The sequence below is a fragment of the Vitis vinifera genome, chromosome 14 (assembly GCF_030704535.1).
Source record: "Vitis vinifera cultivar Pinot Noir 40024 chromosome 14, ASM3070453v1".
Taxonomy (NCBI): domain Eukaryota; kingdom Viridiplantae; phylum Streptophyta; class Magnoliopsida; order Vitales; family Vitaceae; genus Vitis; species Vitis vinifera.
Genome location: NC_081818.1, coordinates 10828288 through 10839489, shown reverse-complemented (window position 1 = coordinate 10839489; position 11202 = coordinate 10828288). Strand labels below are relative to the sequence as shown.

Sequence of the window (11202 nt, the reverse complement as noted above, 5' to 3'; positions counted from 1 at the left end):
GTCTATGTTTCATACAAATCTGCCAAGGTGGGCATGACCCAGAAAAAGTTGAGTTCTCCGAACAGTTCCATGCAGATGTTCCAGCAAGTATAAGAAATATCAAGTGACAGAAATTTGGTTGGGAAATATCAAGTGACTGAAATTTGGTTGGAAGATTTCACCTGAGCCATTTAATTAGTGAAGTGAATGTTAAGAACATAACTGCCATGAAAGAGGGACAAACATTGCGACAAGATCAACTAGTGAACTTTTAACTACCATAGTCCATCACCATATAGCAGGGCCCTAATATCTAGCCATTACATAGAAAATGGTCAGGGAAGGATCATGGCCATGAGAAACAAATGAATATTTAATTCAGAAAGCAAAAGAAGAGCAATGTTTACATAAAACTTCTCAAAATTCTAAATCTGCAAAAATGCTGGGCAGCACCAAATTGATGTAAGAACAAGCATAGAACAAGACCACTCAATTTCAACTAGCCAGCTGGAGAAACCCTAAACTTATTACCTCGAGTGTCAGAAACATATGCAGTGATGAACAAGCAACCCTTGCAATGTTTCAATGGATCTGGCCTGCATCAAAGCTCCAGAGAGGGATGAGAGTAACCACTTCTTGTGATGGAATATTCTGTACAACTGTAACTGATCAACAAGCTGATGAGAAGCCCCTCAAAAATGTTGAAAAGCATTAAAGTATAGCATCTACTCTGACTAATGCGGCATGGTTTCTTCTCTAAAAACCTTCAATTCAGTCAACTTCTGGTGTAACTGATTAGCTTCCTCTATCATTCCTGCAGCACCTACACCTTTGATTATAGCAGAATAAATTTCCTCATTGGGTTTGCATTGACTCGAGACCATCATTTCTAGAACTTGTATTGCAATATCCACCTTCTTTTTTTTACATAATCCATGGATCACAAACCTGAAAGCACTATTTTTAATCCTCTGGTTTCTCTTGTTCATCTCCTTCAGTATCACCAAAGCGTCCTCCACTAAATCCAGCCTGAAAAGCCCCCAAAACAGTGTACGATGAGTAATATCATCAGGAGCAAACCCTCTCTCTATCATTTCACCATATAATTCCATTGCTTTCTCCATACAGCCCTTTTTAGCCAATCCATCAATCACAATATTGTAAGTGATCAAACCAGGAGAACATCTGGTATCATTTAGAGAATGAAGCAAATGCAAGGCCTCATCTACCATTCCCTCTTTACAAAGAGCAGCCAGCAGTGTATTATAAGTGATGATGTCAGGCAAACAGTTATGGGAAACCATTTGATCAAAGAAATTGATAGCACGATCCAGAAGCCCATACTTGCACAAACCATTGATCAAGATATTATAAGTAACAACAGTAGGAGGCTGGGAAGTCGTGTTCATGATCAAGAGGATCTCATCTACTTCATCCCAATATCCATGGGTGCAAAGAGAATGGAGCAGAGTGTTGTAAGTTACAGTATTTGGCCCCATCCCATGTGATAACAGATTATATATGATCAAAGCAGTATCTTCGTATTTCCCCTGTTTACAAGTATAGTTAACCAGAGAATTGTAAGTCACAATATCAGGATAACAGCCCTCAATCGCCATATCTTCCAATACTTCCATTGCCTGGACAGTCCCACAGTGCTTGCAGACTAGCTCAATGAGAACTGTGTAGGTGATCAAATAAGCAGGGCAACCTTTTCTCAGTTGGTCCTTCCAAAATCCAATAGCCTGATCAAAACCACCATGATCAAACATGCAGCGCAGTATTGTATTATAAGTAATTGCATCAGGAGGGCAGCCACTCAAGCTCATTTCATCCAAGAGTTCAATTGCAGTTTTTAATAGTCCCTTCTTGCAGAGGCCTCCAACCAACATATTGTATGTAATAATATCTGGAATCCCACCAGACATTACCATGATTTTTAGGACCCTAGTAGCTCTTTCTGTAGATTCGAGTTTAATTAGGCCCCTGATTAAGTTTATGCATGAAGGGAAATAGGGAATTTGGTTTCGACGCGCCATCACATCTATCAATCTTGATGCATTAACTAACTTCCCTTTGCTGCACAAATTCTGAAGGATTTCATTGTTGGTTTCTTCATCATTTCCAACAAAAGATCCATCTAAAGAAGAATTTGAAGAATTTGAATATTTCTTTGAACTCATTTGTTCTCTTAGTTTCTTCTCAACCCCAAAAGCATATCTTCCTGAGCTCCATTCTTGATCCTCCCCATTAACTCTATCAATGCAAACACTTCTCTCTTGGCCTATACACCGTAGCAACAATGCATTTCTTCTTGAAACATGATCTCCCTTCCATTGTAGATAAGACTGAGTTTTGAAATTACAGTTGACCGAACAATTTAATTGAAATGCTTGTGATTTCACTGGAGAACAGCGGTCACTAGCAGAAGTGAGGTCCGTTTGGAATCCATGCAAACAAGGAACTTCGGTTATGGATTTATGTGCAATAACTGTAAGCTCCATATCCCTCTACTGGCTTAGCAGAATAAGCTCCTATAAGTTACAGACAGATATAAGACATTCAGTACCACAAGTTTTCTTTCAATCATAAGCAAGCACAGCTAAAAATTCCCAATTTCTTTAATCCCAATCGTAAATCTAAACTTCAGAATACTTAATGAAAATTCTTTAGCTTTCAACTAATGTTCTCTAGGAGAATGAAAACCATAAACAAACAATTCAAAATATACGCAGAGATGGTTGACAAAATGCAAAAGCCAGGCTAATAACATCACAAGTAAAAAATTTTAAGAACTGAGAAGAGATGAACCAGAAGATATAGATAAAAGACCTCAGAAACAAATTGCAAATTCCTAAAAGGAAAACTTGAATTGTTCTAAAAAAAATCTTGCTGCTCCTGAGACCCAATAAATAAGTAAAATAGGAATCCATCACACAAAATTACATTCATACATTTAAATTGATTATTCAAACTAGGATGGATGAGGGAGAAAATAAAAATGAGGAACAAAATGTCTCAACTCAAAAGGGGAGAGAAGAGAGAGAGTTCAACAAGCCCAACTCAAATCAAAATCATGTACTCCCAAGTTTAAATGATTGGATAAAAAACATTGAAAATCCAAATCACATTTTGCTCCCAAGTTTAAGTGATTGGATAAAATTTATTGGAAGTTGGGAATCCCTGAAATCCAAAACATCAAAGCCTATTTCACAAAATTTAAACCCATAGGAATTTCAACTCAAACTTGAATTAATTGGATGAGAATTCGTTTTAAGAGGGCTAATTCTCCCATCTCTGCCATCCATCTAAATCATAACTTTAAAGTCAGAACCATTTCCACTTCACATTTACATTGGTTGAACGGGCAAATTTATACATAATACAGACTGAAACCCATAAAAATTCAAAAACCCATTTCACGAAATCCAAATCAGAACCATTTCCACAACATATTGAAAATGACAGAATACAAAATTCAGAGGAAAGGTATCAGCTTAAAAACCTTCGGTATCGGAGTCTTACCAGCTTCAAATTTGAAACGTTTGCACACAAAACCAAAGGAGCCAAAAACTAAAGGAAAAAAAAAATGAACATAAAGCCAATAAAAAGTAGTACTATTCCAAAATGTCAGATTATATAAATAAACTTGAGCAAATATAATTAGAAGTAGAATAAAATCCCAAAACCCTAATATCAGTTAATGAAGACAAGAACAAAAACCCACAATCCTCTGCTCAGTTTCAAAGAAACAGCAAGAAAGAAAAAGAAAAGATAACTAATTTGTTATCTAACAGTAACCATTTCAATCCTAACCTTGATTTTCTTTTCTCACAACTTTCTTAGCATACAAACAGAGCTTAATTCAAGTTCCCTTGGCTAAGCTTCGGTTTCGTCCCTGCAGGAGTGTCAAAGTTTGGTTATTTGTTAAACAATGGACGTTAATAACTAGGGTTCCAATTTCACAATATTACATCTAGGTCCTTCATGTTTTAGGTAATTTTCAATATGATTGCACCTTAGCGCCGCTGGTGCCAGTCGCAACGTCTCTCCCTCGACTTCTCCTCCCTTCTTTCTTCCTTTATTTTTCAATGCCGCCCAGCAGGGATTTTTGAGTTTTGGGTCAAAATGGCCCATTTAAAAAAAAAAATGTAATACCTGGCCACTTTTTGAAATTCATGTTCAAAATGCCCTCTTTGGTGCCACGTAGGCATCATATCATTAAAAAATATATATTTTTCATCATTTTAGTTAAAGCCGCAGTTGACAAATGCAGCTTCATATTTGAACTAAAGCCGTAGTTACCAACTGCGGCTTTATTTTTGAACTAAAACCGCAGATGGCAACTGCGACTTCATTTTTGAACTAAAGCCGCAGTTGGCAATTGCAGCTTCATTTTTTAACTAAAGTCACAGTTGACAACTATGACTTTAATTAATTTTTTTTAAATTTAAAAATTATTAAATTACAATTTATGATTAAAATTTAAAAAATATATTTAAATAATAAATTATTTATATTTAAATTTAAAAATCTAGTTACACAGATTCCATGTGAGATTATATATGTTTTTTATTTTCCACTATATTAATGTTTAGTGAATATTTTTTGTGACTTTAATTAAACTATTAAAAATTACATTTTGTAGTAAACTTTTTGTAATTAATTTCATTAACTAATTTTGTAAAAAAATCTATATATGACAACTACGGTTTAAGAGTACACTATTATTTCAATAAAGATAAATTTGTCATAATACAAATAAATTAATATTTTAAAAAACAACAAATTAAATATTTTAAATTAATAAATTATAAAATTTTATATATTATTTATATATTATATAAGTTTATTATTTTAAGATTATTAATTTATTAATAAATAAAACATTCATTTATAATATCTTCTATTTATTAATTTATGTTTATTGAACTAATACTAAATTCTTAAGTTTAAATATAAATAATTTATTATTAAAGTATATATTTTAATTTCAATAATAAATTATAATTTAATAGTTTTTAACTAAATTTGAAAACAAAAAATTATAATTAAAATCTCAATTTCCAACTGTGACTTAAAAATATACTATTATTTCGATAAAAATAAACTTATCATAATACAAATAAATAAATATTTTTAAAAACAACAAATTAAATATCTTAAATTAATAAATTATACAATTTTATATATTATTTATATGTTATATAAATTTATTATTTTAAGATTATTAATTTATTAATAAATAAAATATTCATTTATAATATCTTCTATTTATCAATTTATGGTTGTTGAAGTAATACTAGATTTTGAAGTTTAAATATAAATAATTTATTATTTAAGTATATTTTTTAAATTGTAATTTAATAGTTTTTAATTAAATTTGAAAGTAAAAAAAAAATTATAATTGAAACGGCTTAAAAGTATACTATTATTTCGATAAAGATAAATTTATCATAATACGAAATAAATTAATATCTTAAAAAATAACAAATTAAATATCTTAAATTAATAAATTATACAATTTTATATATTATGTATATGTTATATAAGTTTATTATTTTAAGATTATTAATTTATTAACAAATAAAATATTCATTTATAATATCTTTTATTTATCTATGTTTGTTGAAGTAATACTAGATTTTTAAATTTAAATATAAATAATTTATTATTTAAGTATATTTTTAAATTTTCAATCATAAATTGTAATTTAATAATTTTTAATTAAATTTTTAATTTTAAAAAAAATTAATTAAAGCCGCAGTTGGCAACTGCGGCTTTAGTTCAAATATGAAGCAGCATTTGCCAACTACAACTTTAACTAAAATGATGAAAAAAAATATTTTTTAATGATATGGTGCCTATATGGCACCAAAAAGGTCACTTTGAACATAAGTTTCAAAAAGTGGCTAGATGTTACATTTTTGTTTTTAAAATGGGTCATTTTGACCCAAAACTTAGGATTTTTTACATGCACAATTGTACTCGGTGTACTTCTTTTTCTAAAAATTAATATTATTTTAAAACAATATGATTAAAAAATAATTATCCAAAAGATAAATACAAAAATATCATAATTTTGATCACTTATTTTATTTTTATATTAAACTCATCTTTTCAAAAGACGGGTTTATTTTCCAAAATTTTTATACTAATGATAAATATGACATTAATATAAGTAAATATCATACTAATTTTTAAAATAATAAACATAGAAAATTGTATAAATAAATATTAATATTAAATAGATATGAATATTTTTTATTTCAAAATTTTTTATTTTTAAATTTTTAATTAAATTACAACGCATTTATGACTTATTTAAATAATTATGTTAAAGTATATACTATTTATTTTTAATAAGATTTAATGTTATGTAATTGTTCATATTAGGAACATTTACCTTTAATTTAAATTACAAGACACGACATAGGTTAATATGATATTTTAAAAATAAATAATAGCAATCAAATTCTAATTAATCATTTATATATTTTGTTTAAGATTTTAGTAATCATGTGGTCCTCAACTAAGATCACTTTCATCTCATTTATATTTAGTATTTGAAAAAATCCCAAAATTTATTAAACAAGTTTATTGAATTTTTTATTTTTTATTTTTTAAAAATTATTTTAATAAAATATCATTAAGATTATTGAAAAATATCTGGCAAGATTTATTATTATTATTATTGAAGTTTTTGGATTACTTCATTCTAAACCCAATATCGTTAGGGTGCATGCTCTATCTTAAAAATCTCTATATTTATGTAACGAAAGCAGTTTTTTTAACAAAAACATTAGATCTACATGCTTTGAAAACAATACCTATGATTTGGATGTTCTTTGATCGATTCCGATTGGTGAAAATAGTGATGTGGATCTCAAAAACCTAAGGATCTTCCATTCATCTAATGACTCTCTTTCTATAGATCCTTACACATGAGGATGGTGAAATCCTCTCTACTAGGATGGTGATTAGAGTTCCTCCTTTTGTAGATTATAAGGGAGTTGGCATTTTCCTTTCTGGGTTATGCTTTGGTACCCATATATGTTTTTCGGTACCATACCTCCAATCCTCCACCAATGGCATTTTGCCACATGTTAGGGTTGTGAAAAAAAAAAAAAAAAAAAACTTGCTATGATACCAAAATTGATGATGATGAATCTTCAAGATATATATCAAGAAAGGAAATTAGTATTAGTTGTAATTAAAATATGATTAATATTACTTAGAATTAAATTAGGATTAATATTTGTTGGAGTCTAATTAGGATTAGCTAGTTGAGTTATAATATAATTAGAATTTGAGTCATGATAGGTTATTAGAATCTTAATAGACTTTGGATTTCTTAGAGAAACCTATAAATAGGCTAATCAATGTAAATCAAAGGGATGAATAATATTATACTTTCTTTCATTGCAAGGTTGCAACCCTCAATGGTGAGACTCCATTGATTTTCTTCTAGATGAGACTCCTAGAAGGCCTTAGTGAGACTCTAAGGTTTTCCATCTTTTCTTCATTGTTTCTTCTTTCTCTCTATTTCTTATCTTAAAATTTTTTTCTACCATAAAATTTATTCTTTGTTCCTCTCCTTACACCCTAAAAATAAAACCCTAGCCCACCTACCTTTGAGTGTAGGCAACCATCCTAGGGTTGTCCTACATCAAATTTGGAATTTATGAGGATGAATCTTCAAGATATATATCAAGAAAGGGAATTAGTATTAGTTTTAATTAAAATAGGATTAATATTACTTAGAATTAAATTAGGATTAATATGGTCAACTCCCATGCCAAAAAAAAAAAAAAATCCAATACAACACAAAAGTTTTAATTCTTTACAACATCCAATTATTGTTGTGAATCAAAACTGAATGGAACAAAACTGGGAAAAATCCACCTCTATTGATCAACAACCTTGGCTAATAAAATAGCCTTACAATAACTAATTGATAAGAAAAACATCCCACGTTTTACACTAACAAATAACGTGGCAAAGAGTAGAGAATAAGTCAAAGCTGGAAACTACCCTACTTATAAAACTACCCTGCTTAATAGGGATTATTAAAACAAAAAAATAACTAAACAATCAGAAAACTTAAATCTTGACACCCTCCCTTAAACTAACTGCTAACAGTAATTAGTTTACATCTGGAACTTCACGAACACCCATCAACTCTCTTAGCTTCAGAAACATGTCAAGCTTGAGAGGCTTAGTCATCACGTCTGCAATCTGATCTTGTGTACCACAATGAACTAATTCCATTACTCCTTCTTTAGTAAGATCACGTAGAAAATGAAAGCAAACATCTATGTGTTTGCTTCGTCCATGCATCATTGGATTCTTTGATAATTTAATTGTTGAACTATTGTCACAAAACACAGTAGTACAATTACCTTGTGTATGACTGAGCTTCTCCAAGATTCTCCTCATCCAAATAGCTTGACATGCATAGGATGATTCAACTATGAATTTAGCTTTAATTGTGGAGAGTGAAACAATAGGCTACTTTCTAGAGGACCAAGACACAGCTCCGAAACTCAACATGAATACATACCCCGGTGTGTTTTTCCTATCCTCCAAATCACCGACATAGTCACTATCAGTAAAGGCAACCAATTTATCATTCTCTCCCTTCTTGTAGAAGATCCCAAGATTTGTTGTGCCTCTCAAATATCTTAACACCCTCTTTACACTCTATAAGTGAAGCTCAGTTGGTTGCACCATGTATCTACTAATTAAACTCACTACAAACATCAAGTCAGGTCGAGTTGCTGTTAGATACATGAGATTCCCTACCATTTGCTTGAAGAATGTTGCATCAACCTTGACTCCATTTTCGTCTAAAACCTGTAACAATCGAACTATGGACAAAATTGCTCTCCTCCATCCCAAATCTTTTCAACACATCTAAGGCATATTTCTTTTGACTGATGTAAATGCCATAAGTCTTCTGCAACACTTCAATTCCAAGAAAATACCTCATCTTTCCCAAATCAGTCATATCGAACTCATGCATCATAGAACTCTTGAACTCATAAAACATTGATTCATCATTTCCAATAAAAATGAGGTCATCAACATACAAACTCAAAATTAAAATTTTACCTCCTTTGCTTGTTTTGATGAACAAGGTATGCTCACTGTGGCACCTCTCAAAGCCTTCATTCACAAAGTGTGCTTCTATACGACTAAACCAAGCTTGTGAAGCTTGTTTGAGTCCGTATAAGGCTTTCTTCAGTTTGTACACCTTGTGCGGATTGTCCTTTTGCTCATAGCCTCTTGGTTGCTCAACAAACACCTCTTCACTTAGCTCTCCATGGAGAAAGGCTGATTTCATATCTAGTTGGTAAATTGTCCAATTTCTTTTAGCTACAAGAGCAATAATCATTCGAACTATATCCATTCTTGCCACCGATGCAAAAACCTCTGTGTAATCAACCCCATGTTGTTGCATATAGCCTTTTGCTACAAGGCGTGACTTGTACTTGTCTACCTCTCCATACTCATTAAGCTTTGTTTTGTAAATCCACTTGACACCAATCTTCTTTGCACCTGCAGGTAAGTCTGTTAGCACCCAAGTATCATTCTTTTCTATGGATTTTATTTCAGAATCCATAGCAGCTCTCCACTTTGCACTTTTCACAGCTTCTTCAAAATAAAAGGGATCTCCAGATGCAAACAATGCTAGAGTAGTCTCATCTTCTTCTTCAGACAAACCCTCACTCGTTTCATAATCTCTCATCCAAACTGGTGGCCTTCTAACTTTCTCTTCATTGGAACTAGGTGAACTCTCTTCATCTACTCGATTTGGAGAAACAACCCCAACCTCTTCTGCACTACTTCCATCTTCACTCTCAACCTCACCTTCATTATTTGTAGCAACATTTTCTTCATTATCTCCCCATTCCAACATAGCTACCACATGTTCTTTATAGCTCTTATCCCAATCCCAAGACTTGTCCTCTTCGAAAACTACATCCCTGTTGATTACAATCTTCTTGGTTATTGGATCATAAAGCCTATAAGCTTTAGACTCTTCACTAACTCCCAACAACACACAAGTAAAACTTTTATCTTCCAACTTGGTTCTCTTGATATCAGGTACATGAACATGTGAGATACAACCAAACACTCGAAAATGTTCAACTGAAGGCTTGACTCCACCCCAAGCTTCCTCCGGAGTCATGTTCTTCACTGCTAGAGTAGGACTTCGGTTTAGAATATGTACTATCCAATTCACAGCTTCTGGCCAAAAAGTCTTTGGAAGCTTTTTCTCTGAAAGCATACTTCGAACCATGTTCATGATGGTTCGATTTTTCCTCTCTGCAACTCCGTTCTGTTGTGGAGTGTAAGCTGTTGTCAACTGCCTCTTGATGCCATTTTCTTTACAAAATTCATTAAAGTCTTGTGAAGTGAACTCACTCCCTCGATCAGTACGCAAACACTTAATATAGGAACCTGTTTCTTTCTCAACACAACTTTTATATTGTTTAAAGATAACTAAAGCTTCAGATTTTTCAACTAAAAAGTAAATCCATGCCTTTCGACTAAAATCATTAATGAAGCTAATTAGATACCTCTTTTTGTTGTTTGAGATCGGTGTGATATGGCCACATATGTCAGCATGAATGAGCTGAAGTTTCGAAGAAGCTCTCCAAGTGCTCTTCTTTGGAATTGGATTTCTATGTTGCGTTTCAACCATGCAATCAGTGCATACGGTTTTTGAAGCTTTGAATTGTGGTAGTCCATTCACCATCTTGCTGTTTTGAAGAGTCCTCAATCCTTTGTGACTCAAGTGTCCATATCAGCAATGCCAGAGATGTGATAAGTCTTCTGTAGTTGTGTGAAAGCAAGTTGGTTTCTTTAGTTGTGGCGCAACCAATAAAATAAACATTCTATTGGCAAACATCTCTACTTGAATGATCAAGCCTTTCTCAGGATGATAGATTTTACACTTGTTATGTTGAATAAGAATCGCTAAACCTTTCTCCTGCAGCTGCCCAATGCTCAGTAAATTGTTTTTCAACTCAGGCACATAAAAAACCTCAGTGACTACATGATTGAATCCATTCACTTTCAACCTTACATTACCCTTACCCATCACTGTCATTTTTGAGTTGTTTCCTAGCTTCACCATCTGCCTGAAGCGTTCATTGAAGTCGTAGAAGAGAGTTTTATCTCCACACATATGATTACTGCAACTAGAATCTAAAA

At 31.9% G+C, this 11202-nt stretch overlaps 1 protein-coding gene across 1 annotated transcript; it reads right to left on the bottom strand.

Moving 5' to 3' along the window:
• Positions 1 to 202: 202 nt before the first annotated feature.
• LOC100260357 (pentatricopeptide repeat-containing protein At1g08610) lies at positions 203 to 4019 on the bottom strand. Its single transcript, XM_010661909.3, has 2 exons — positions 3796 to 4019; positions 203 to 2513 (listed from the first exon to the last, which is right to left on the bottom strand). Exon 2 carries the CDS (start codon positions 2481 to 2483, stop codon positions 714 to 716), a length of 1770 nt encoding a protein of 589 aa, XP_010660211.1. The 5' UTR covers positions 2484 to 2513; positions 3796 to 4019; the 3' UTR covers positions 203 to 713.
• Between the last annotated feature and the right edge of the window lie 7183 nt (positions 4020 to 11202).

Excerpts from the sequence above, each read along its gene's own strand:
- LOC100260357 (XM_010661909.3), bottom strand. The coding sequence starts at position 2,483 with ATGGAGCTTACAGTTATTGCACATAAATCCATAACCGAAGTTCCTTGT.